Genomic DNA, 26,136 nt, shown 5'->3' on the forward strand with positions numbered 1-26,136 from the left:
CGAGTTCACCTGTGCCAGCGGGGCATGTGCCTGGATTCGCTAGAGGGGATAGGGAAGGGACCCCAGCTGTGTGGCCAGCAGAGCCACTGCCAGTGTTCAGCTCAGCTTGTCTGTCAAGGGCCCCCCCGTAAATGAGAAACAAGAGCTCGGGAAGTTCACCGTCGGGAAACAGCAAACATGCCTAGGGAAGCGAGACCCCCTGATTGGCTCAGACAAGCATGCGGGCAGGTGGCGCTTCAGGCATCCAACACAGCCGGAGCTGGGGGAGGGGGGTCCTTCTGGCAGATCTTTCCCAAGCGCAGCCTAGCCCAGCGGCAGTTCTCAGCCCCAGGTGTAGGAGGGGCAGGGTAACCTGCCGGAGTGGCTCTGGGAGCTGCAGATGCACTCGTTAATTACGGATACATTGAAAACCCCTTCAGTCCTGTGCTGAGACAACGGGCCTGGGCATATCACTGCAGTGCAGGTGCCCCCCCCCGCCATCCAGCAACTGCTGCGGCCTTGGAGGCCTTTAGAGGCACGTGTGTTAGGAGCTGCCCGAGCACAGAACTAACATCAGAGAGAAGGACGCGCTACTGGCTTAGGGGTATGGGGACGCAGTGTGGGAAGCAGAGCGAAGCCCAAGGACCTGTGCCAAATGTGCCCACTATCTAGGCTGTGCATTTCGGCACCAAACGCCCTGGGAGCCCAGTCAGCAGGGGTGTTTTGAAAACTGGGGTCAACTCTATTTATTACACACTTATTTGCTCTACAACTTCACCTTTAAATTAAGAGCTGTACCTGGTGCACGGAGCTGGGGAGAAGGTGCACGTAATAAGCTGGGTAGTGTGTATGTGCACCACTGCCCACTAGTGGATGGAATCAAAACCACTTAACTGTGTGTCATGCACCCTGCATGGCTAGCAGCTGATGGAGAGTCTCCTTTAGCTCGAGCGATCCCAAAGGCCTGTGACTTTGGGAGCTGGCAGATCTGCAGTCCAGCTGGTGTGAAGCACAGTGACAAGTGCCTAGGTAGCCTTGGGCTAACTGCACTCCATATATTCTTACATTCACTCTCTAATTTCCAAGAGTGGGGCAGTCACCTGTGAGCCCCAAATGCACATTGCCACAGGCTGATACATCCTATAGTCTCCATCTCCCTGGGGAAGCCAGTTCCATGCAAGGTCTGGGCTCACCATCTCCCCCACCATGCACCGGGACATTCTCCATGAACCAGTGACCCGGAGGAGTCGTACCACCTGTCACCTGGAATGCAGAGAGACTCCCGCGTCACAGCACCTGCTGAAGGGAATCTGCCCTCCTCCCAGCACGGCTGGCCTCCTGCCATTCTGTGCCCTTTAATAACAGGACTTGGCACTTAATGCTCTTCCAGCACTTTGCAGCTATCGGCTCGTTAACCCTCACAGCCCCCATGTGAAGCTGCCAGAATCATCATCCCCGATTTACACAGAGGTGAGACAAACCGGCACTCAGATTAAAAAGAAAAGGAGGACTTGTGGCACCTTAGAGACTAACCAATTTATCTGAGCATAAGCTTTCGTGAGCTACAGTTCACCGATGAAGTGAGCTGTAGCTCACGAAAGCTTATGCTCAAATAAATTTGATAGTCTCTAAGGTGCCACAAGTCCTCCTTTTCTTTTTGTGAATACAGACTAACACAGCTGCTACTCTGACACCTGTCATTACTCAGGTTAAGTGACTCGTGCAAGGCCACATGCCACGTTAAAGGAAAAGCTGGGATTGGGGTTCTGGACTTTCTGGCTCTCGACCCTGTGCTCAGTCCACTAGGCCACACTGCCTCTCGCTCACATTCACAGACATGGCCAGTAACCCCCTGCCAACTACTAGAAACAAAACCCTAGTCCGAGAGCACCATTTCAATGAGAGAAAAGGGGTGGACCAAATCCCAGAATCAAAGATCCAGAATTCCCCATGCCCGCTTCACATGCACTTTGGGGGCTCGAACCCAACTCTGGGGTGCAGGTTGGCTACTAGACAGCATCCTTAACAAGCCACCATCAACCCCCTCTGGGCTCCTGCTGCATCTCCCTTCCTGGCAGGGCCAGGAAAACATGACTGACACACACACGCACACACACACACACCCACCAGATGTCTAGGACAATCTCCAGCAAGGAAAGAGCAGCTCTCAAATGCAGGGCGAAGATGGGAGATCCTGCCCCAAATCCTTGCTCCTCAGCTAACAACTCAGCACTTTCGCAAGGATCAGTCACACAGATTTTAGGTCTCGTGAACAACCCGAACTGGAAACTGGGGCATTCTGTGGCTTGGCCAGGATTTCCTGGCTTTCCAGTGGGGTCAGCTGTTCCTGGCTGGCACTGGCAGTTCTCAAAGTAGCAGCCTCTAAATTCAGGTCAAAATGAACTCCGGGGAGCCAGGAAGAGGGTACGCTTGATCTTAGTGACTGGAGTAAGGAAGAGGGTAATCGGAAGGACAGGATTTTGAAATCCAAATAACTTGCACCCTGCCAGGGCTAAGAACAAATGCGCTAGGCCAAGAGGAAACCGGGATTCCTGGGTCTCTCCAGTGATATGGCCCATTGGCTTGACATCAGACCTTTCATCTGTCTGTGGCAGCTCAGCCTAGCTCTGCCTTTCTGGCTCTGACCGAGCGTGAGTCCCGGCTCTGCATGTGCTCTCGGCACAGAGAATCCCACAAGGAAGGGAGGGGGGCTGGGATGGTCTGAAAAGGTGGGAGCAGCCGCAGCACAACGAGGTCCCCCAACACTGAGGTGGGGGTTGGTTGCCAGATGCTTGCTTGGTGAGCGAGGTGGGTTGTTAACCAGGTCCAGCCCCAGATTTTGGGGGGGTTCTAGGGGAATAAAATCCCCAGGCGAGTTTGCTCTTCCTCTCAGCAGTAATCGAGACATTTGCTTCCCACCTCCCGAAGCAGGCGTGCGAATCTGCACAAAAAGTAAACGGTATTTGGAGTGTTTATGGCTGCAGCGAAAGGCTCCCTCCGGCTCCTTTTGTGGGGAAAACCGCCGAGCCCTCCAGCTCACGCTGGGCTTCTCACGTCCTACCGCCGACAATTACAGCTGTGGGGGGCGGAGGGGAGCGCTGTAGTTACTTGTTAAGCCAGATGTTTTCAGCTGCTCTGCACTCCAGAAACACCCCCCCCACACACACACACACACGCAGGAGACCCTGACAGAGAGCATCAGCTCAAGTGGCCATTGTTCTAGTGCCCCCGTCCTAGAGCACAGGCCAAACCCTGCAGTGGGGTAAACCTCCCCCCGGGCTCAGGGTCTGTCACTGAGCACTGGACGAGGTCCAGGTGAACCCCAGGTCTCTTGTAGGAGTGGACAGAAGAGCCTATCCCTGCACAAGGTCCACAGACATCGCCTCACCCACCACTGCAACGCTGCCACCTCTGGAATAGAGTACGGCGGCTGTTCCGCCGCGCAGAAACGCTCCGCACGCGTTTGAAATGAGATGTGAAGGGAAATGTTTGAGCCAGTCAAAACTTTGGGAGATAATCACCCAAGTCGGGTTTGGCGGAGACAGCCCAGTCAACACCGCAGCTCTGCGCGTGACTCCTTGGCTCCGATTCCCAGTGGGCCCTGAGATGTGCCAGCCAGGTCTCGGCTCCCATGGAAAGGCTCCAGTGGCCCTGTTCCCTCACACAGCATTACCAGAAAGGATGCTGCACCCGGCCAGGACACCATCCTCCTGAGTGTTTCTAAGCACTTCACAAACAGTCCTGGAACAGGCCTTACACCTCCCACCCACCCCCGGCCACAGTTATCCCCACCTTCCAGAGGGGAAACTGAGGCACAGAGCTGGGAGAAGACTGAGGGTTCAGCGCAGCACCACTGCACTCCCTGGTTAATCGTTTGCGATCCTGTCCCACGGGGCTGCAGTGAGGGTGACTGTCAGAGGGAGGGGAGGAAGGGGCTTTGAGAGCCCCGCATAGGAAGAGTTGGGAGCACTCCATGTTATTGTGGGATGCTGACAGGCCTCATGAAAGGCTCTCTGAGGCGGTCTCCCCAGCAGCGAGCTCATCGTGCCAGGGCTGCGTGCCCTGCTGCCGGATTTCAAGTTTCTCAGACGTGTTTGCTTTGCAGAAAGCCGGAGCCTGTAATTACAGCTCCCATAACCTGCCATTAAAACCCAGAAACGCTCCAGTGGGGAAGAGCGCATGAACCCTTTGGAGGCAGGGGACACGCCCGCGCGCTGTGCACCCTGTCGCCTGGCAGGAGGTGCCGCTCTACAGGGTTAACGGGAAACCCGGGCCGGCCTTCAAAATGCGACAGCCAAGATCTCCAGGGAATGGCTGACGGCTCCCCTGTGGAATGCACCCAGCCCTGCCTCTGGGCTTGGTGAGCTGGGAAGAGGAGGCCGGCTGCAGCCCCACCGGAGAAGCAGCCCTCAGTCATCAAGGCAGATCCCCCAGACACACCGCATGCAGCTGGCTGCAGCATATGGCTGTGTACAGTGGGTGAATCCGCTGATTACCTGCGCCATGGACTAGGTCCCAGAGCGACTCCCTGCTGGGGGAGATCTATGTCCCTAGGTGTGGAGGCTCAAATATGCTGGGCAGGTCTGTACTACCCTGCAGCTGCCCTAGAAAATGCCCTGTCCCTGGCAGGGGGCAGCTCCCCATGCCCAGCCAGCACTCCACTGCAGACACTCCACTCCAGGTTCCAAGTAGCTCCTCCACCTGCCGCCGAGCTATTCCCTAGCCCAGTGCGAAATGACACGGGCAGCGGGGAGACCGTGCCCTCGCCACTCAGCTCTCCATGCTCAGAAACGCAGACGTTCGCCCCACAATTGGCTTCGCCCGGTTTCTCCGACTCACTCCCACCTGGGTCGGATCAGCTCCACACAGCACACATGGACCAGCCCCTTCCCTGGCCACCCTGCCACACAGGCACCGTGCGCCGGGGACTGCAGCACTATTTAATGGTGCCCAGGCCTGGGGTCTCCCAGCACGGTGCCGAGCGGGCGCCTCGCCTCCCTGCCCGCGGCTGGGTTGCAGGCTGCCGTGCGGCAGGGATGCAGAGGAGAGTCCGGCTGTTCGATTCACAGCTGGGATTCATGCTTCATTGGAAGCGACAGCCCGCTTCCCTGCCGCCCGCTGGCAGTTCCTGGCTCCTAGGCCCCCTGGGCCAGCCCAGATGGGCTCTCACTGCAGCCCACGTTGGGGTGGGGGCACAAGGTGGTGACAGCAGAGAGGTCCCACGAGGGTGGAGGTGGCCCAGGGATCACATTCATGGGCCCAGCTGCCCAGTGCCAGGAGTGGGAAGCAAGAGCATGGGGGCGCCAGGGACTGTTCTGGCCCCAGGGGTCAGCGCCGGAAACAGCCTCAGCCCCTCAACTGTACACGCCAGGGTAGGGCAAGCCGCTGGTTCTCCCAGGGGAGACAGGGAATCAGAGCAACAACAGGGCCCTTCGGTGCCTTTCCCCAGGAGCCAGCCGGCCAGCCGCAGAGGGAGCCTTGACGTGTGAGCTCTCATCCCCCGGCAGCAGGGTCCTAGACTCTAGGGGGTAAAGGGGGGGGAGGGGGGGCGAGAGATGCCTCCTGCACAGCAATCACTGCTACCCGCCAAGAGTCGCCCCACGCCCACCGGGCTCTGCCCAGGCCCCTGCCCTGGGCAAGCAACTCGACCTAACCTTGCAGGGCATCTGCTGCAGGAGCCCCAGGGAGCTGTGACAGCAGCTGTCTCCTAGCCCCGCACCTCCCGCTCGCTCGGAGCTCACAATGCACAAACCCTCCCCCACCTCTCTCAAAGACCCAAGGCCACCCACCCTGCTACCCCTCCCCAGGCCCCCGGGGAGACTACCTCAGAGCCCCTGTTCTCCCCCTCAGCTCCCAATGCACATCCCCTTCCTCATCTGCTGGGCTCTCACTGAGCCTCCCTTCACAGCCTGCTCCCAGCACCTCCCTGCCTTCCAGCCCTCCCGGGCACCCGGGCCCAGCCTGCTCATGGCCTCCGAGCACGGGTCTACAGCGAGAGACGTGGCGCTGCTCCGATCAGACCCACGCAGAGAGCAACCAGCCTCTGGCACCAAGCGACGTTGTTCCCTGCCTGGCACTACAACTCCGGCAGCCAGTGACGGGCCGCACTTGGCACCCTGGGCTGCGGCTCTGTCTCGCTGCCAAGCCCTGCGATGGCACAGCCCCACCTCGCTAATGCCTGCCTTAACTCAGCGAGCCGCTCGCTCTTCAGCCCCTGGCCACTGCCCTCACAGAGTCGGGGATCCCGCGTGCGAGCCTGCGTGCTCGCATGTCTGCGAGCGTGTGTTGGTGTGCACGCACAAGTGCGCCTGCGAGTGTGTGTACTGCTGTGCGTGCAGGTCTGCCCGCGTGCGTGTATCGGAACAGCGTGGGCAGGCCCGTCTGTATGTACACGCCAGAGCCGTGTGTCACGGCGTGGCTGCGGAGATTACTCAGTCTCCAGTAGCTCAGTAATTAGGCTTGCTGCAAGATCCCACACAATATGTTGGCACTTATCTCACAGCTGCCCCCAGACAGCCTTGGGTTACACACCCTCCTCCCTGACATTCATTGGGCTGCATCTTTTAATAAGAGAGACACGGCTTCCCACTTCGGTTCAAACCCAGGGGCCTAGCCCTGGGGTGGAGTAGTGGAGGTGCCAGGGCGAGAGGACAAAGCAGGGAGGGCCTGTCAGGCAGACTGTGCTGTGTCCCCCCCCGGGGGGATCGCACAGGCAGGGACAGCCAGGTCCCGGGACTCAGGATGCTGCCCTACCAGGGACCTATCGCAGAAGCTGGGGCTTGTGGTTGTATCATTCATCTGGGTATTAGGAAGGCTAAGGCACCTGCTGCCACCCCACCCCCCCCCCGCCCAGTGCCCAGCTCCCCCAGCCCAATAGCCCTCCCCCGCAGTAATGGACCCCGGCTCCCCGTCCCCTGCTCTAACCCCAAGACAGCTTGAGATACGTATTGCCGTCCCACAGAGTGGGTGGGTCTGTGCCCATATTAATGGCACCACTGCATCTGGTATCAGGTTTAACAGAGCCACGCAGGTCACCAGCGCAAAGGGCAACTGGCTGATTAGACAGCAACGTGATTTCATTTCCCTCCCGGCCGACGTTCACCCAAGCCCGGATTACAGTCGGCACTGGCCGGGGATTCCGGCAGGATGGCCTGGCCTGTCTACACGCGCATAGCATGACAGCCGTTCACCATCTTGCTCGGCATGGATCCAACTGTACAGCCACATGAGAACGCGTGTGATGCCGTGACGGCCTCATTGGACCCACCGGACAGCCATCCCTGTGAATGTGCAGGCCGTGAGCGTGTGCACGGGGGTGCCTGCGTGGCTATGTGTATAAAGAGCCTGACTACAGCGTGTGTGCACCTTTAGGGTTTCAAATGTCCGACACACTGGGAACCACCAGCTCTGAGGGTTAAAATGGTTCCCGGTGAGGAGGAATGGGGCGTGTGATGAGCACTAGGACTATCTGCATGCAGAGCCCCCTCCACGCCCTGTGACTGTCGTGTGTTTCAACTGGGAGTTCTTTGGGGGCAAGGACTGCCCATGTGTACATCACTGAACTCATCTGGGCACAACCTCAACCCAAAACATACAGAGTCCCAGCAGCTCCTAAGGGTTAAATGGGAACAGCTAAGCTCTCCAGAAATTCCCTCCCCACAAGCCCTGGGTCTCAGCCTGTCCAGCCTTCCAACAGTACCTGCTTAGCAATAACCATTTGAAGAACAAGGGGGTATGAACCCCCCGCAACTACAGTCCTACCACATGCCCAAATCAATGTCCCTTCACACACACAGAGCCAAACCACCTCCTCACATGCGTGTACACACAGCCAGACATACTGATTCCTCGTAAGCATGTACACGCATGCAGCCGTCCCGCCTCCTCACATGCATGTACACACACCCAGCCAAACCACCTCCTCACATGCATGTGCATGGACGTACACACACACACACACACACACACACGGAGCCATATCTCCTTTGCACACATGTAAGCACACACACAGAGAGTACTTTGCTGCCTCCCGCCCGAGCCTAGCTGCCTTGGTAATAAAGTCCTTGACGTTTCATTTGCTCTCGTCTCGGCCTGGCCAGGCGCTGAAGAATGTGCCATGTCTGGGCTCCCATCGGCGGAACGCCAAGGCCGGTGCAGACGGCCCTGCACATTCCTGCTGGCTCCAAGGAGCAGAGAGCGCAGAGTCACATGCCGGCAAAGCCTGTCATTAGTGACCGGGCCTCCCCCCCTTGCAAGCCCAAGGGTAGCCCACAAGGAGCCCACAACTTCACTTCCCCAGGACAGTTTGCAGAGGACACTGGCCTGGGCCCCTCCCACTGCCTGTGGTAATGGACAGAGGAAACCTTCTCTGGTTTAGGACGGGAGAAGAGCAGCCCCTGCAGCGGGGCAGGCTCGGAAGGGAGGGCTGGGTGGAAAGGCACCATAGTCAGTGCTATCTGTCCTGCAGCCTCATGCGGAAAAGGTCCCTATTATCCGAGCTCTGGGCTCGCGGCGCTGACAGATTCCCAGGCAAGAGATCATCCCCTGTGAGCTGCGATAAGTGGACCCCCCAGACTGCGTGAGGGCACCCTGCCAGGCAGATATACATACTAGTGGCCTGGGGCACCCTCACTCCCTCACAAAGCACCCACCTGAGCGACAATCCCTGGGAGGCAGGTACAGGATCCCCCCACTGACCACCTCCGGGATGGAGCCCAAAGGCAGAGGACCACCACCAGTCTACCGCACAGGGCATAAGGGCTTGGGCTTCTGCCTACCCTGCCCTTTGGGGGATGGCCCCCACTGCTGCACCAGCGGGTGCCCCTCCGCACTAGAGCTCCCTGCCTGGCTGCCTCCAGCACAGCTGCACCAGTGATGGTGCAATGGAGGGACGTTGCCCCCGGCCCCAAGGCCCTAGAACACCAGGCCAAGGGAAACCCCTGAGCTGGAACCGGCGAGGGCAGTGGGGCTAACACCCCGCCCCTGTGAAAAGGGTCAGGGGATTATTACAGGGCGTAAGTGGCCAGGGCTTTGGGTTCATCCACTTGGGTTCTAGCATCTGAAACAGACAGCGATAGAAACCCCCAGCGCCACCCTGGGCACTGGGTTCAGGGAAAGCGCCCCACTGAGCTGCTCAACCTGCTTCCGGCAGCCCAGCGCCCCCTAGTGCCACACAGGCCTCAGCGCTGACCCGCAGGGAGAGCGCCCCCTACAGGATCACCACACTGCTCCCTGCAGCCCAGCGCCCCCTAGTGCCACACAGGCCTCAGCGCTGACCCCAGGGAGAGCGCCCCCTACAGGATCACCACACTGCTCCCTGCAGCCCAGCGCCCCCTAGTGCCACACAGGCCTCAGCACTGACCCACAGGGAGAGCGCCCCCTACAGGATCACCACACTGCTCCCTGCAGCCCAGCGCCCCCTAGTGCCACACAGGCCTCAGCGCTGACCCACAGGGAGAGCGCCCCCTACAGGATCACCACACTGCTCCCTCAGCCCAGCACCCCCTAGTGCCACACAGGCCTCAGCGCTGACCCACAGGGAGAGCGCCCCCTACAGGATCACCACACTGCTCCCTGCAGCCCAGCGCCCCCTAGTGCCACACAGGCCTCAACGCTGACCCACAGGGAGAGCGCCCCCTACAGGATCACCACACTGCTCCCTGCAGCCCAGCGCCCCCTAGTGCCACACAGGCCTCAGCGCTGACCCGCAGGGAGAGCGCCCCCTAAAGGATCACCACACTGCTCCCTGCAGCCCAGCGCCCCCTAGTGCCACACAGGCCTCAGCGCTGACCCGCAGGGAGAGCGCCCCCTACAGGATCACCACACTGCTCCCTGCAGCCCAGCGCCCCCTAGTGCCACACAGGGCTCAGCGCTGACCCACAGGGAGAGCGCCCCCTACAGGATCACCACACTGCTCCCTCAGCCCAGCGCCCCCTAGTGCCACACAGGGCTCAACGCTGACCCACAGGGAGAGTGCCCCCTACAGGATCACCACACTGCTCCCTGCAGCCCAGCGCCCTCTGGTTCCATAGGGCTGCACTGGGCCCGCACTGACAGAAGGAAGAACACCCTCCACTGAATTACCAGCAGCACTTCCAGCAGCTCCCACGTGTTCCTTGGACGTCTCCTGTACCCAGGCTCTGACTGCTGAGCTAGTCCGGTGTGACAGGCCCACAGCAGGCAGCCGCCTTGGTTGTAGGGCCTGAAGGCGGGGCCCCCCTTGCTCTGGCCAGCAGCACTCCTCTCCCAGCGCTACCCCCAGTGACAGGCTGCAGGGGCAAAGCAGCAGCTCTGGGAGCTACAGGCAGGCAGGCCGTGCCCCGCTCAGCTCTGCCTCCTGCTCCCAGAAGGAACACGAGAGCCTTGGCCCTGGAAGGGCCAGATGCACTCTGCACCATCCAGACATCTGCCTGCCTTGGGGCAGCCGGGGGGCGGCGCGGGCGATCAGTCCTACCCACCTAGGATTCAGCGGCACCTACGCTGCAAGGAGACGCTCCCCCTGCCACCAGAGAGCAGAGCCACACGGCTTTGCCCTCCCATCCTCCCAGCGGCGACAGGATCTCACCCGACAGAACCACAGCGATTTCTGACAGCTAGCTAATGAGCTGTAGGCCGCAATTTGGGTTATATATAGTCCCAAAGCGACTGCCTCTAATTGCGGCCATGCGCTCACTGCAGAGGGGTCTGGACAGGTTGGGGGTGAGGGGGGGTTAGTGAGAGACCAGGAGGGAACCCTCACCCCCGGCCAGAGTCACCCGGCTCTGGCAATGCACCTCGCGGGTGCACCAAGGCCGCACCTTGCACCCAGGATCGGGGCTTCCGCCCCCACTGTTTCGTCCAACGCTGAGCCCCTCGATGAAGAGCCGTTCCCCAGCCCCAGGGCTGACTCGGGCTCAGCTTCTCTGCTGCTGACCCCTTACAGAGCGCAGCAGCCCGGCCCCGCAGGCTCACACCCGGAACGGGGCCACCCACGACTGGCCTCCTGAAAGCTCTTTGCTCCAGCCGGCCTCATGGTCCCATCTCGCCACTCTGCCTCCCCTCTGCCACCCCTACGCTTGTCCACATCCGCCCCACCAGCCACAGGTGCGAGAGCCTTCTCCTATGATGCTCCCCGCAGCTGGCCTGGCCTCCCTGTACCCCCCCTTCTCAGCTGGAAGTGCCTTCACCTCTTCCTCCCCCCTCTGCTCCTCAGCCATCTCCACCGGGGCGCTGGGAAGCGTTTTGGGGGGGTGGTTTGCTGCAGAAGCGCCATCCTTGATCACCTTGGGGCTAACCAGCGGCCGCGGGGCCAGGAGCTGCGCGGAGCATCTTGGGACAGCACAAAAGGAAGCGATATTCGCCCCTTGGCTTTGTGCACAGCCCATAATCTGCTTTGGCTAAAGCCCGAATTGCAGCTTGCTCCAGCAAGAGCCGCTAAGGCGCTTTTCTCTCCCTCATTAAGGGGTTTTGGCCGGGACGGCTGAGAGATCCCCCCTCGCCTACCTTCCCCCTGGGCCAGCATGAGGGTCCATCTGCCCCCCCGGGAAGACCCACACCTTTCTCTCTCACTCCCCCCACTCCAGATCCAACCCACTGCCTCCTGGGAGCAGGATCACCTGACGCTCCTGGGGCAGGACACGGGTTCCAGTCAGCTGCCTCAGCTTGTGGCTGGCTGGCAGGCGCAAACCAAGCAGTGGGGGAAGGCTGTGCTGGGAGCCCAGGGAGCGGGGGGGTGGGTGGGGCGGGCGAGGGGTGCAGCGTGGCCCCTCCTTCCTCTTTAAGCAGTAAAGTAAATGAACCCGTCTGCTCCGCAGAGTGGCCCCAGCCTTTTGTTCCGATCCCTTTCGGCTCCGCTCCCCTCGCAACAGCTGGAAGGCGAGGGAGATGCGCCCCCCGCCCCGGCTCCCCTTGGCCGGGCAGAACAGCCACGGGGCGGGGCAGGAGCCCAAATCGCTTGCCAGCTTCCTTGGCGCAGCACAATGGGGGACCACGCAGGCGGAGCCAGGGTCAGGGGTGAGAACAGCAATAAGTGGCTTATGCCTTTGGTGAAGAGGCTGAACTGACAGCCCAGCGGATTAACAAAGACGTCCTCTGTTCTCGGGCAGGTCATGTGGAAAGCGCTCAGCCGACCCCTGGCACTTCTTTTTTTTTTTTTTTTTGCAAGAACAGACATTTGTTCCAGAGTGGGGGGGGGGGGAAAGAAGAGTGAGGAGGGGCTGGGGGGAGCCGCTGCTTAGTCTGCTAGAACAAAATCCGTTCTGTCAAGCACAATCACCCAGGCTGGAGAAGGAGTGAGAGCAGGAGCAAAGGGGGGAAGAAATAGAAGATTACAGAAGCTGGTTGGCAAAACATGGCAAAGGCGGCTTTGGATGGGCAATCAGGGCCGTGCCACCAAGGGGTGATTTACGCTGGGTGGGGTGCTGGGGGGCAGCTGGGCCAAGTCCAGGAGCTAGGAGACACGGGTCCTGCCACACACTCACTGTACAGCCTTGGGCAAGGCCTTGTGCCCTCACCTTTCTGATAGCCAAGGCCAGCAGGCCACTTGCCCCGAGAAATTACAGACACCATGGAGCTAACTACTCACTGCAGAGCACTACCCCCTCCCCCCCCAGAGATAGCCCCGATGGGGCAAAGCTGTAGCAGCCTGGCAATGGATGCTGCGTCTCTGCAGTGCATGAGCACCAGGAGGGTTTTCACGGGCAGCCAGGCATGGCACCACCCATTCAGCCTGCCCCGGGTCCATCATTCCGCGGGGTGCACACAGTCCCATAAGCTAGTGCTATGTGCCAACTGCAACAGCCGCCAGCGCCTTAGCGGGGAAGCTGGCGTACCAACAAAGGTGGGCGTAAGCTCTGCAGGAACTAGCTAAGAGCCCCCCGACACACCCGCCACTGGCATCCAGGCCCCAGCCTGCTGGGAACCAGGGAGGAGCCCCCACTGCTTGCCCGAGACGGATGTCTGCCAATAACTGAGCTGCACTGCAAACGTCCAGCCGGTGCAGCCTCTGTCACCAGCCACAAGTGCCAAAACACCAGGTATCTGTGCAGGTCAACAACTGGCAGACGCCCACGTCTTGCTCCAGCTTCCACCCGGTGCAACTGCCCTGCTAGCACGGGGTTTGCATGGCCTGTACAATCCAGGCAGAACATGCCCCTGGGCCCGTAAGGCAGGGGCACGGCACGGCATGGCCTGGGGTGCATGACAAATCAGACCCTTGCCATGCATCCATCCTGCTCTCACCTGACGGACACCCACACAAGCCTGCCTGGAGTTCACCTCCTCGTCCTTGAGTTGGAAGGCGAAACCAACCCTGGGCAGCATTCAATCCGGGCTCTGAACCAGACACCTAGATCTTTACACCACCCTCTTCTGCTGAGAGAAACTGCCCAGTCACCTTTCGTTGCTAAACGTTACAAGCAAATGTTAGCAGCACCCAGGACAAAACCCAAACGCCCCTGCAGACGGATTTTCAGCTCCCGGGGTGGAAGAGAAAGACGTGTGCAGAGCTGCAGAGCAGGGCGCGATGGCCCCTGCCAAAGCTTAGTTGCACCTTCCTCGTAAGCACCCGGTGCCAGCCTCTGAAGGAGCCAGGACCAGGCTTGATGGAGTCAGCTCTGTGCTTCTAGGACAAACCCCTGGAGCATGGCTCTCAGGCATTACGTCATCCCAAGAAACCCCCAACAGGATCGCAGCCTCCCGTTACACAGCTGCCTTGGACCATTCTATTTAGAGCTGCAATGCACTGTCTGGTGTGCCGCGTGTGTGTACACACAGCAACCTGCTCACCTCTGTCACCAGTCGGTATGGGGCAGGGTCCCCGAGGATTTCCTTACTGCAGCTGGCTTGTGCTAGTGGGACGCACACAGGGTCGTGCAGCGCTCAGTCTAACGGTGATGGGGTAAAGGTGGGCGTCAGGGAGGATCTGTGAAAGAGGAGCACGCTGTACCGGAGATCTGGACATGGGCACGTTCGAGTCTAAGGGCTGTGGTCCAGGAGGCTGGCATACCCCAGGCTGGGGTCCCATTGAGAGAGAGATCGGGGAGGGGTGCACAGCAGCATATCCCCACTCACTTCAATGACGCCATGCTGATTGGCACTAGCTGAGGACCTGGGCCTCAGAGGGTTTGCAAATCCTGGCCTGCACTGGGCCCAGGTGCAGGAAGGCCCAGCTCCCAGGGATGGGTTTGGCCCCAGCCGTTCCGAAGCCTGCGTTTCCTTCTCCTTGACGCGACCCAAACGCAGAGGCGCGCTTGGCTGGGCCAGGGAAGGACACCGAAACAGCCCAGTTAGCAGCCAAGAACAAATCAAAGCAGAAAACAACTGTGCCCTCTTATAGCACCTACCCAGAGGGCTTCCCCGAGCCCCCCATAGACCTTCCCATCGGGAACGCACATCAGCCGGCCCTTCCCAGGCCCAGTGCGCCCTGTGGGGTAACCAGATAGCAAGTGTGAAAAATCGGGACAGGGGGTGGGGGGTAATTGGCACCTATATAAGAAAAAGCCCCAAATATTGGGACTGTCCCTATAAAATCGGGACATCTGGTCACCCTGGCGCCCTGCCCCTGACTCAGGGGTGAAACACACCATCAATCAGCTCTTTGGAGGGGCTGTTGAAAGCCCAGCAGCACCCCCTACAGGCTGCTTGCTGTGCTGACAGGGCCTCCAGGGGGGCTAAGAATTGCCACTCTCTTTGGCTGACAAGGATGGTGAGGGGTGAGGGGCAGGGACACGCAGGTGGCACAGGAAGCAAGAGGCACCCGTAACAGCTCCAGCCACCCACATAAACACTGCGGTGCCAAGAGCCAAGCTCCGGACTCCGCTCGGACGTGAGGCGAGACGGAAAGTGGCTGCCCAGAGCGGCTTTGCAAGGGCGTTTCACCCCCAACGGCCTGACTCGCGCCAGCCGGTGGCGCCCAGTGATCTCAGCAGGATAAAGGGAAAAAGCCCCGAGACGGGGCAGCCAAACCCAGCCACCGCACAGCTCACTGCACAGCGGCAGCCAAGCCCTGCCCTGGCTGCCACGAGCATAGGTCAGGGCTTGGGGCTGGGCCAGGAACCAGCAGGACGAAAAAGCAATGGCTAGAACCAGCCTTTGCAAGCATCAGCTAGGCTCACACACACACACACCACCCCATGAGGCACAGCATCATTGACCCTGCCCAGGCACGGAGACCCTTAAGCACCTTGACCAAGGTGACCGAGGCGGCCAGTGTCAGCCCTGGGATCAGCTTATCTGAGGGAGGAAGGCAGCTCCCGGCCGAGCACCCCACCTGCGGCCCGCGGATCCCACTGGCGCTCTGAGCGCTAGGGGCCCCGCTGCTGCGGGTGGAAATTCCCCGCTGCCGGGAGCTGCCTGCGTCTCCGGCTCCGCTCAGCACAGCCTGGCAGGGTGGGGCCGCAGGGAGACAGCGACCTGGCTCCCTGATCTCACCCCACCCGCCAGCCAGGCAGACACCGGTAACGTGGCCCTGTTTCCTGGCAGTGCCGGGCGCCCCGCGGACGCAGCACGGGGACTTCCAGAGAACTCGTACATCATGCTGGGTGCGCCCCCACCACAGACAACACCTCCACCCGCCTCCGCAGCAGCAGCCGCCCCAGACGCCAGGGGCAGGGCAACAAACAAGGACCGAGTCCATGCATGTACGTTCTCGCCCAGTAACAGCTTTGCTGGGCCCCGCTGCCCCGGCCTGGCCCACACGACGGCACCCAAGCTGCAGCGTCCCCTGCCTGCATTGCAGCACCAAGCGACAGCACCCCGACCCCACAGTGCCCAGGCTGCAGCGCCCCTTCTGGGGTTCATTTATTCTCTGCTGAGCGCCTGCACCCAGCGCCCAGCTGCACCCGCTCCCCGTGCTCGGCAGGCTTACAGAGCGCAGCCAGTGGGGTGGGAGGGGAGCCCCATCCAGACCTCCTGAGCCGGGGTTGTGGGACAAGGGGACACAGGAGAGGGAAACAGAGAGCAGGGCTGACCAAAGCCCCAGATGCCAGGGACGAGGGGAGCGGCAGGGAGGGGCAGGGGGTTCCTGGGCAGTAGTCAGACCAGCTCTCCGGCCCAGGTCACAGGGAGGGAGCCATTTGGACAGGCTCCAGCTCCACTCCCCGCGGCGTCTCTCGAGTCAGCGTTTAGGGCCTGGGCAGCTGGCTGCAGATGAAATAGGCTGGCACGGGCTCCAGCAAAGGTACCATCCAAACCCCACCACAGGGCAGGGCGCCGGTGCCACCTGTGTGGGCAACCCCCCACGGACACCCACCACTGAAACCGGCTGGCCAGGTACCCAGCGTGGGGGGCCAGGGCAGGAGCAGGGGGTGCTGCAGACTGGAGAAGGAACGGGAATTTGCCCAGCAGATCCCCGGCTGCTGCTAGCACAGGCCACGCCAAACCCCTTGCATCAGCGCTGAGAAGAGGCTGCTCCCCCACAGGCGGGAGCAGCCCATAGAGGGACGCTGCCCCATAGAGGGCAGGGCAGGCCTGGCTTGGAGAGCTCTGCTTTGGCCCTAGGGGGCCAGTGGAAGGGCTGGTGCAGAGCAGGGCTCCAGACTCTCCCAAGATCCTGGAATCTCCGGGTCCACGTTCCCCAGAGGAGTCCAGAGGCTCCAACCCCAGGGCCGGTTCTTGGGTTTTTGCCGCCCCAAGCACCGAGAGCACAAGTGCCCAAGCAAAAAAAAAAGCCGGAATGCTGCCCCTGGAATTGTGCCACCCCAGGCACGGGCTTGCTGGTGCCTCGAGCCGGTCCTGTCAATCAGGAGCCCCCAGGGTTTAGCACGCTGCCTTGGTCTCCCTGCTCCCCCTTCCAGGGGCCCTGGCATCCACAGCCGGGTCTGGCAGAGACCACGCTCCATTCTCACCCCACCCATCTCCCTCTGCCCGAGGCCCAGATGCCATGCCCCACAGCCACAAGGGGGTGCTGTTGAGTGACCCACCACAGCGGCCCAGGAGCAGGGTCCAAGCAGGGCTAGCAGCTAGGGGCCTGGGCTGGCTTTCCCCTGGGCTAAGACGTCGGCTTTCAGCTCGTGTAACCGAAAGGAGCGGCACCAATTTCAGATACAATCTGGCTGAAAACACTGAAGCCTCCCGTAGTGGCAGCCTCGCTGCTGGTGTCTGGCAGGCATATGGGCCCTGCAGGGGTCTCGCTCTGAACCCCTCTGCCACCTTGTCCTGATCTCAAGGGGTTCTCCCCCCTCTCCTTCATTATGGGGGTGATCACCAAAGGAGAGATGCCAAGGAGAAGGACTGAGCATGCATTCCCCCCACAAACACATCACCGCCCACCACCTCGCCCTGCGGTGTTCCCTCTTCCATCTCACAGCCTGGCACACCCACTACCAGCTGCTGCTGCTCCACGCAAGCTCTGCATCCAACCCCATACACCGCTCACAAGCCCCACACAGCGAAAATTTCTGCTAAAAAGTAACTGGAAGTGAAAGAGTTACCACCACCAATCCGCTGGCTTTATCATCAGTAGGTTTCAGAGTTAACATCACCCTTGGGATAAATGCGGCCATTGAGCGCCACTGAGCTGAATGACACTCAGAGTCAGTGTTTCCAGTGGCTGGCCCTTGTGGGCAGCACCTGCCCTCTTTCCAGTATTATATATCATCATCCCTGCCAGCTCTGAATGGCCCTTTGTGCCTGTCTCGCCAGCCCACACTCCTATGTCACTAGCCTTCCCCCACTGCTCCTGGTTGCTCGCAGAAGACAGCATCAGCCACATGTGAAAGGATCCCTCTGCAACTAGAGGGGCTAGCTTTGCAAAGATGCCAGCCTACATGCAGCAGGAGCTGATGGGCCCGCAGGGAAGTGCTGACACGTTGCTCCCCTGCACAGGGCAGCCCGGGGACTTTGGGCTCTCCCTACCTTGACAATGGGCTTCTGTGCCATTCCCTTCAGTTGTGCACACTGGAACCTGGCACAGCGCTGGCGGGGTGACAGGCAGGGAGTGCTGGCTGGCACAGCCGAGGTCTTAGCTGGGTAAATCAGCACAGATACCTGCAAAGGCTGGGAACCCCAGACCAGGAGAGCCCCACAGCCAGAATGCAACCTGCATGGGGATCTCTGGCAAAGTCATCTGGAGGAGAGCTGGTCTCCTCGCCGCATTTAATACCCCAGGCGCCTGCCCAACCAACAGCCTGATAGGCTGGCTGGGAGCAGAGCTGGTGCTGGGTGATGGTCAGAGGGTGAGACCGCGCCTCGCCCCCCCCAAACGCACACTCTGTGGAAGCCAAGCAGCGTGTCCAGCGTACAAGCTAGCAGTCGAGGCGAGACAGGAAGGGGGGGGAGGGCGGTTGGAGGCGCCGCTCCGAGTTCTGATCAAAGGGGGGTTTTTATACTGGAAAATCCCCCCTGTCCCAAACGCCACTTTTGCATCTCATGTTCACGCAGCGCACCTTCCTTCAGCTCCCAGAGACACACCTACTGCCTCCACCCTGAAACTGCCTGCGTCTACAGCCATGGGCGCCAGGCTCGAGTGCCCAGCCCGATGCAAGGGGCCATGCAGCCTGGCGCCCGCACAGCACCACTGCCCTGCGATGTCAAGAGGTAAACCGAGGCACATGACCAGCAGCCCAATTCCCAGTTCCTGCTCAGCCTGGCCCACTGGGCTGTGTTCTATCCAGATAAATCCCTCCCTTAGGGGGCAAGGTGCCAGCAGCTGAAATCCTGGTTCAGCCACCCACACTGGCCCAGCAGGCATCATGGCCCAGGAGATAGGGCCTTAGGAAAGCAGGGGTCTTCCTCCCATCCTGCCCACCCATCCTGGAATTAATCCCCCAAGCCTCTCCTTTCCGTGCCCTCCTCAAGAGCCATGCATGCAGGCAGGCCTGGCAGGGACCAGTCCGCCAGTGCTGGATAGTCTGGAGCAGATTTCACATTTTCCTGTGGTTCCGAACCATCCTGCTGGGTAACGGGGTCCGTGTACCCTCCTGATCCCACCCTCAGTCCCCTCGGCCTCCCGCCCCGCTTCCTCCTTCCGCTCATCACCCCGGCCTGGTCTCGCAATCAGACGGCAAGCAGCTCTGTGTGGGGAGGGCTGCATCTCTGTCCACGTTCACCCAGCGTCTAGCACAAGAGGGCCCCGATCCCAACCGCTAACGCCAACAATACTCCCGGCTCTGCTGCCGCTTTCACTGCAGGCGCTTGGGCATGTCACCAAACCGCCCCGTGCCTCAGTTTCCCCACCAGTACAACAGAGATCAGGGTAACACTCCTTGCCAAGGGCTTGGAGATCTCCAGGGGAAGGGTGATAGAGCCCAGCCACATGGACCAAGGGGCCAACGCACCCTCTCACCGGGAAGCCTGGCAAAGCGTGGCAATCGTGATGCAATTCCAGGTGAAACCGGGGTCTGGGATTGGGACTATAGCTCCACTATGGTGCAAGCCTCACACAGAGCTGCCGGGAAAGTCCATTTGCCCCCCTCACCCCAAACCACTCCGTCCCCCCCAGCTCTTCTCAGCCGCCACAGCGGGGTCCCTGCACGCCTCGCTCGGCGGTGACAGCCGCTCAGCAAATTGGACAGACAGGAAATTCATTAGGGCCCAGGTGCACATCCTGATGAAACCAGCGACTCCTGATAAGGTTGCCCCCGAGTAGGTGACAGAGGCGGCGGCTCATCTTGTCAGAACGCCTGCGAGACACGCTGGATTAAATTAATAATGATTAATTGGGGCTTCTAAAAGGCAGAACACCGAGTGTGGCGTGAGGATTACAGCTGGGGCGCTCAAATCCCCCCGGCTGCGGGTTCCTCCCGGCTCGGCTCAGCACAGCACCGGCAGCGGGATGCTGCGCTGCAGAGCAAGGAGAGACCAAGGTTACACGGGCAGGACGCCCGTCCTCGCCCACAGGCTGGGCTGGCATTGGAGGGATGCTCCTTAGCTCTGGGCCATGCACACTGTTCTGTCACTGCAGGGTCGTGTGACTGAGTGCTCTGCCCCGGTAAGGGCCAGGGGCCAGCCAGCCCTGGGCGGAGGCAGAGCCCCTAGGAGAGGTGTTTGGACCTGGGAGAGGGGATTAGCTGACCAAGCTGGGAAAGGGTCAGAGGGTTGCTTTACCCACTGAAAGAGCTCAGCCGAAGACAGGGCTGCAGGAAGCAGGGGGGATCCGATGGCAGGTCCTAAAGCAGTGGGAGAGACCCAAGTGGAAAGGCCTGGGGCCCAGCAGCCTGCCCTGGACAGGGAACGGCTCACTGTTACCTTACGAGACCTTTCTGTTTGAAGAATCAACTGTGCCCTGAAGGAGAGGCCTGAACAGATTCTGCTAAGGGCACGGAGAGGCCCTGCAGTGCCCAGCGCATCTCCCTTCCGCAGTGGGAACAATCGTGGCTCAGTCCCAGGCCAGCGACAGGACCCCTGGTGGGGGTGCATTGGCAGAGGGCCCCCCAGTCCATGCCCCATGCCCCTTAGCAGGTGGCAATCAGAGCTCCCTGGCAGGCCTGCAGCCAGGGAGGGAGCGCTGCAGGCCAACCCTCGACGGAGAGGTGTCTGTGCGAGCAAGTGGTGCCTGGTGTGATGGCACTCTGAGGGCCAGTCCACTCGAATCAGGCCCCAGGGGCCACAACCCAACCCAGGGACGGGACGCAAAGCCAGCAGAGAAGCCTCCAGGGCTCCGACGGGGGTGACCGAAGGCCCATGCTCTTGGCTAACAGCCCCTCTCTCGCTAGGGCCCCGTCAGCACTGGGAAGGAACCTGAGCAGCAGGATTCATATCCAGACCCTGAAACAGCCCCACTCCCTCCCACACAGTGCCAGCTGGGCAGGCCAGAGCCAGCAGCCGGGGGGGATGCCTGGCACAATGGAGCAATCCCTCTTCCCTATCTCTCTGCAGTCGGGCACCAGCCCAGTACCTGGGCTCCGGCATGGGAGCCGGAGGTGCTCCGGAAGGCTGGATGTACAGTCCCGAGGCCACCCCCTCCCCAAACCAGGTGGGATATTGCAAGAGGTGAGTCCTACAGATTTCCTGCTCCAGCCCCAGACCACACCAGCATCGTCTCATGGCTCAGCCCCCTGCCATCACACCGTGCACCATGGTCTCCTTTCACGGCGCAGTCCCTCTGCTCTCCCCTCGCCGCCCCTCACGCTTCCCAAACCCACTCACCAAGCCGATATCCTCCAGAGCGACCTGGGAGCGTGGGAGCCTGAAATGTGGTGTCTCAGCCCTGTACGGGTGCAACTCCCACTGATGCCAGTAACTGCCCCGGCAGGCAGCCCCCTGGACGTTTGGGTTTCAGACCCCTACACTTGGGGGACATTCAGCTCTGGGGTTCCAGCCAACCCAGCCCCTGAACACATGCCAGCCCCGATACCGTAAAGATCAAAGGACCAGAAAAAGCCCAGCTGCTCATGTAACCTTTGACCCCAGCTTGGGCAGCAGCCAGCAGTGCTTTGCTGCTGGATTCCTGCCCCCCCACCCCCACCCCCCAGCTGGACCCATCCCATCAGGAGCCTCTGCAGGCACCAGGGAGAAGCACGCACTTTCCGTGGTGATGAAAGAACAAGGCAGGGGCTGTGCATGCACCGGTCTGGCAGAAATGCCTTTCCGTAGCACCGCGACCGCAAATACCCCTCATAACGTGCACACACGCGTTCCTACCCCACGTACACCCCTGCACACACACGGCGAGACGAGATCTCAATGCTAAGGCATTAAAGACACAATCTCCCCCTTCACGCAGCAGCGACAGCTTAACGGACTTGTTCTCAGCTCCCGCCTGCCATCTAAAGCCAGATTTACAGCGAGGTACATGGCTCTGTTAATCCGCAGATTAAACACACACCATCTGCGCGGGGTGCGTCGAATGAAGGCAACACACCCTGGTATTACCGAGTGCATTAGGCGTGCCGTGCAGGGCTGGCACCCTGCCGGCTATAACAAAGCCCTGTGGTCGCGGGTGCTGTACACGACTGCCCGGCGGCAAGGAAGAGCCCCCAGTGTGCCATCTAAGGCGGCTGCCCAGCTGTGGGGTTGTGTTGCTGCTCCTCACAGACGCACACCTCGGTGTGTTTGCTGGCCACCCGTGCCAGACCCTGGCAGGTTCATCTGGCAGCCAGGACAGGAGCGGAGGTTAAATGGGGCGGTCCGTGCCACCTCCACAAACACCGGAGCAGGGGGGCTCTGGGCACAGGGAGCTCACATGTGAGCCAGGACACACAGGGCATGAAATTAATCCAGGACGCAGGGCCCTGGGTATGGGGCAAGGGGGGTTGCCCATGCAGCTCCCCTGGGTACATGCCAGGGAACTCTCCACAGCCCTTTGGATCTTCGCTCCCTAAGCAGAGACTCTGCCTGGGGCTTGTGGGAGGCAGTGCCTGGGCGTTGGGGAACTCCACATGGCTGCACCTGGTTAATTGCTTTAAGAGATTATAAACCTCTCGGTCAGGGCAGGAGATTAGACACTACTGCTGCCACCAGAGCCCTGCCCCCGCCCCCGGCTGCAGGGGGGCTTGGGGAATTAAAACCCAGACAGGGACATAGGCCGGGGAGACAGACACTGACCTGGGGCTAGACTGGCAGCTCCCATTGTTGTCAGCGGGGGAAGGGGAAACGTCTCCATTGTTCCCAACAGAGGGTGCAGGATGTGGAGCGTGAGGGCGCTGGTCCCGTGGTGTCCCAGCACCCCTGCACAGGACACGGAGAAGGGCTCCTTCCCCTCCGCACTGCCCCCAAAAACTCAGCAACCTGTGACTTAGCCCCAGACACCGACAGCCAGCCTGGGTCCAGGCTGGGGCCAGCACAGCTGGGGAGGGGAGGTGGCTTGGTGTTGGGCCCACATCTCTGCCCTGAGGAGCCAGGGGGAATCTGCCTGCCCCCAGAGATCCAGAGCCTGCGGCTCGGAACCCAGCGCTAGTCCTCCCGGTTGTGACGGAAACCTTGAAAACATGAAGCACGCATAACGAACGCAGCGTCGTCTGCCTGAGTCTGCAGCCAGACAGCAACAGCCCCAGTGGGTGTTAACACTGAAACCTAATGACGGCACGTAACGGCCCAAGACTGTTAACTATTTAACCGCTGATCATTTTAGCAGAAACATCCAACAATCCCAGACTGCTTCCCACACCTCCCCGGCACTGAAAGCCTCAGCTGCCCCTTGCCCAGCTTCCCTCCACAATGTTCACAACATAGTAACGCATTCAAATCCAGGAGCCTTCCTGCAGAATTGGTGCCCAGTATGCTGTGAGCAAGGGGATGGTAGGTAGTGCAGTCAGCTGGAGAGCTGCTGGCAGAGCGGCTGTGCATGCCAGGGCAGGGCATTTCCATGCTAACCAACTGGAAAGCTCCCATGCAGGGGGTGCAGAGAGCCTTCCTATTTCTGGCCGGCCTGGAGGAAGACCACAGGGGAGGGGATGAGCAACTCTGGCCGAGAAGACAATGGCGGGAGCGCAGGAGCCTTTGACTGGGGCCCAGGAAGTAGCTGAAATCTTGACACCCGTGTGGATGGCTTCTGTCTCACTGTTTTGCCATGGGTGAGGGAATTGGGGTGGGGAGGTGCCCCCGGGGGGCCGGCGATGAAGTGGGGCAGATACTCCTGGGCCAGAAGTTGCCTATGGGACCGGTGAGGGCGTAGGGAAGGTGCCCAAAGGGCAGATTAGAGAGAGGGGGAGGTGCTAATGGAGCAGGCAAGATGCTGGATGCCCATGGGATGGGTGGGAAGGGGGAGGTGCCCACGGGGCAGGTGGCTAGAGGGTGCTGGGGACAGGCAGGACCCACACTGGTCCCCCAGGGCCGAGCTGTCCCCCGCAGTGGGCCTGCTCAGCTCTGGGAGCATGCATGGGGCAGGATGCCATGCAGCGGGGAGGTGCCATCCCAGTTTGCTGAGTCAGCACACTGGTGAATTCCACCAGATTGGGGTCCTCGGCCAGGTCGCCAAGGAAACAAGTGGAGGGGGCTTTCTACCTCCCAGCCAATCTACTGTAGTGCTGCACAACTAGGGTCTGGGTGGACATGGCTGAATCAAACCGTGGGGGTGGGGGGAGAAAGTGTCTTCTCTACAAAAAACAAAGACAGCATGGTCTAGCTAGCAGACAGGGCGCTAGACTGGGGCTCAGCAGACCTAGGTTCTATTCCTGGCTCTGTCAGAGTTCTGTGCCTCAGTTTCTCCAGAAGTAATCCTGTGGGGAGGGGAGTAATACCTCAAAGAGTGGTTACTGATTTTCAAGGCTAAAAGGGACCATCATCTAGTCTGACCTTCTGTCTAGAGCAGCGGTTTTCAACCTGTGGTCCATGGACTGGTGGGGGGGTTCTCAGACTGTGTCTAAGGGGTCCGCAAAAGGTTGGCGTTACCCCAGAACAGTGACTTTCAACCTGTGGGCCAAGATTTCCAAAGGAGTCCTTGCCTCCATTTGAAATTGTTTAGGGGTCTGCAATAAAAGAAAGGTTGAAAACTGGTGGGCTAGAGGAACTCGCCCCATCGTTCCAGCACCAAGCCCAGAACATGGCTGAGCACTCTGTGAAAGACCGCATGAAGAACCCACCCCGCCCACTGGTAGATGTTCCAGTGGGTAATTCCCCTCACACCTTATTTCCAGTCTGTTTGTCTAGCTAGACCTTTGTGTGCAAGACTGAAGAGCCGGCTGCCATGAGAAATCTCTTCCCCATGGAAGTACTTGGAGACTACGACCAAGTCGCCTCTGAACCTTCTGTCCGATAAGCAGATGAACCCTCCAGTCGTTCTGGGAGCTCTTTTCTGCACCCTCTCCAATTTTTCAGCATTGTTTTTGAAGCGTAGACACCAGAGCTGCACTCAGAAGCCAGTAACACCACGCAGTGAGGTAATATCGCCCCTGATTCGGTATGTCCCCGATTAAACATCCAACGATCACGTTTGCCCGCTCAGCTATGGCCCTGCGTTGGGACCTCATGTTCACTTGGTTAACCTACCAGAACTCTCAAGCCTTTACAGAGCCAGAGTCCCGCATCTTACAAACATGGCCTACTTTCCATGAGAGTTGGGAGTCAGCTGTTATCGTTAGGAACACAGGAACTGCACAGCTGGAGCAGTGCCATGGTCCATCTAACCCAGTCGCTCAGATGTTCCAGGGAAAGGTTCAAGAAGCCCCGCAGTAGGCAAATGTGGGATAATCCACCCCCCCATAAAGGTCTCATCCTAATCCCTAACAGTTAGAAGTTGGTTTACACCCTGAAGCCGGAGGATTTAGATCGCTTCCCAAACCCTTTTTGTAGCGTTTGCCGTTATAACTCTGCGTATCTCTTGTTAGCCATGCAGCATTGGCGGCCCAAGTGTTCAGAAACTGTAAGTCTGAGCCCCAAAATCATGAGATTTTGAAAATAAATGTTGGGTCTCCATTTGCCTTCTGGATTTTGAGCTGGGAGGGGTCACATTTTCAAGCTTTTCTCTGTAACCTGGAGCACTAGGAACTTTCATTCTATTTATTTTTTTCAAAGGAAGTCGAGAGTCCCTCGTGATCACCTGACTCCAGGAGCTGGGGCTTTCAGACCACCACCAAATATCACAAGCCTTGTGATGAACCTGCAAGAGCTGTAACTATCCAGTCCCTCTTTAAATCCCAAAGCAGCACCGCTTTGAGCCTAGGCCAGCTATGCAGAAGGGTTCAGTACGACAATAACAGGCAGCCCTTAGACAAATAGATGCCCCAACCCCCTTCGGATCAGAGCCATTTCTTTGCCTACCTCCCCACATCTGTAAGATCCCTCATGCGTTTGCCTTGTGCCTGGTTTTAGGAGTGTGGTTACGACTAGGCCATTGGAAACAGATTTTTTTTTAGCACCTTTGGATAAATCCTGTTCCTGGTGACATGGCTGTGCTGAGCACTGGAGCAGGAGAGAGTCATTATTCATACCTGCAGAACTGCAGTCACTGGGAGCTCCCTGGGCAGCACGAGAAGACAGGCACCGTGAGCTGCACACAGCATGAAGCACTTAAAGGCCATGGGAATCAGATGCACCATTAGGCGCTAAGTGATCCAGTCTAGGGGAAGCTCGGAAACGCGTAGCTCAGGGAAGGAAGCGGAGCTGGCCCCAGGAAGCAGGAGATTCTCCGCACAGGTGCGAGAGCAGCGGGGTTTCCTTGGGGACCCAGAATGAGCCCAGTCTGGCTGGAGCAAGGGGTGCAATGCATGGCCTCTCTACTAGAGGGCAGCACTGAGGGTTTTGCCCCCTCTCGTGCTGGCCTGCGCAGCCCTAGCAGCCGCTTTTGTTGCTAGTGTTCAAGCG

General features: G+C 59.8%; 1 protein-coding gene across 6 annotated transcripts in view; it reads right to left on the reverse strand.

Moving 5' to 3' along the window:
• Nucleotides 1–26,136, reverse strand: part of GSE1 (Gse1 coiled-coil protein) — a 360,389-nt gene that overhangs the window by 251,752 nt on the left and 82,501 nt on the right. Inside the window, exon 1 of one of the 6 annotated variants that reach the window (XM_043526227.1) lies at nucleotides 17,812–18,027. The exons of 4 other annotated variants lie outside the window; for them this stretch is intronic. In XM_043526227.1, the coding sequence (XP_043382162.1) occupies nucleotides 17,812–17,835 (24 nt within the window). In that variant the 5' untranslated portion in view covers nucleotides 17,836–18,027. Of the gene's footprint in view, nucleotides 1–17,811; nucleotides 18,028–26,136 lie in introns of those variants that run through there. One more of the 6 variants, XM_043526226.1, reaches the window with a different exon arrangement.

The sequence above is a fragment of the Chelonia mydas genome, chromosome 12, assembly GCF_015237465.2.
Source record: "Chelonia mydas isolate rCheMyd1 chromosome 12, rCheMyd1.pri.v2, whole genome shotgun sequence".
Taxonomy (NCBI): domain Eukaryota; kingdom Metazoa; phylum Chordata; order Testudines; family Cheloniidae; genus Chelonia; species Chelonia mydas.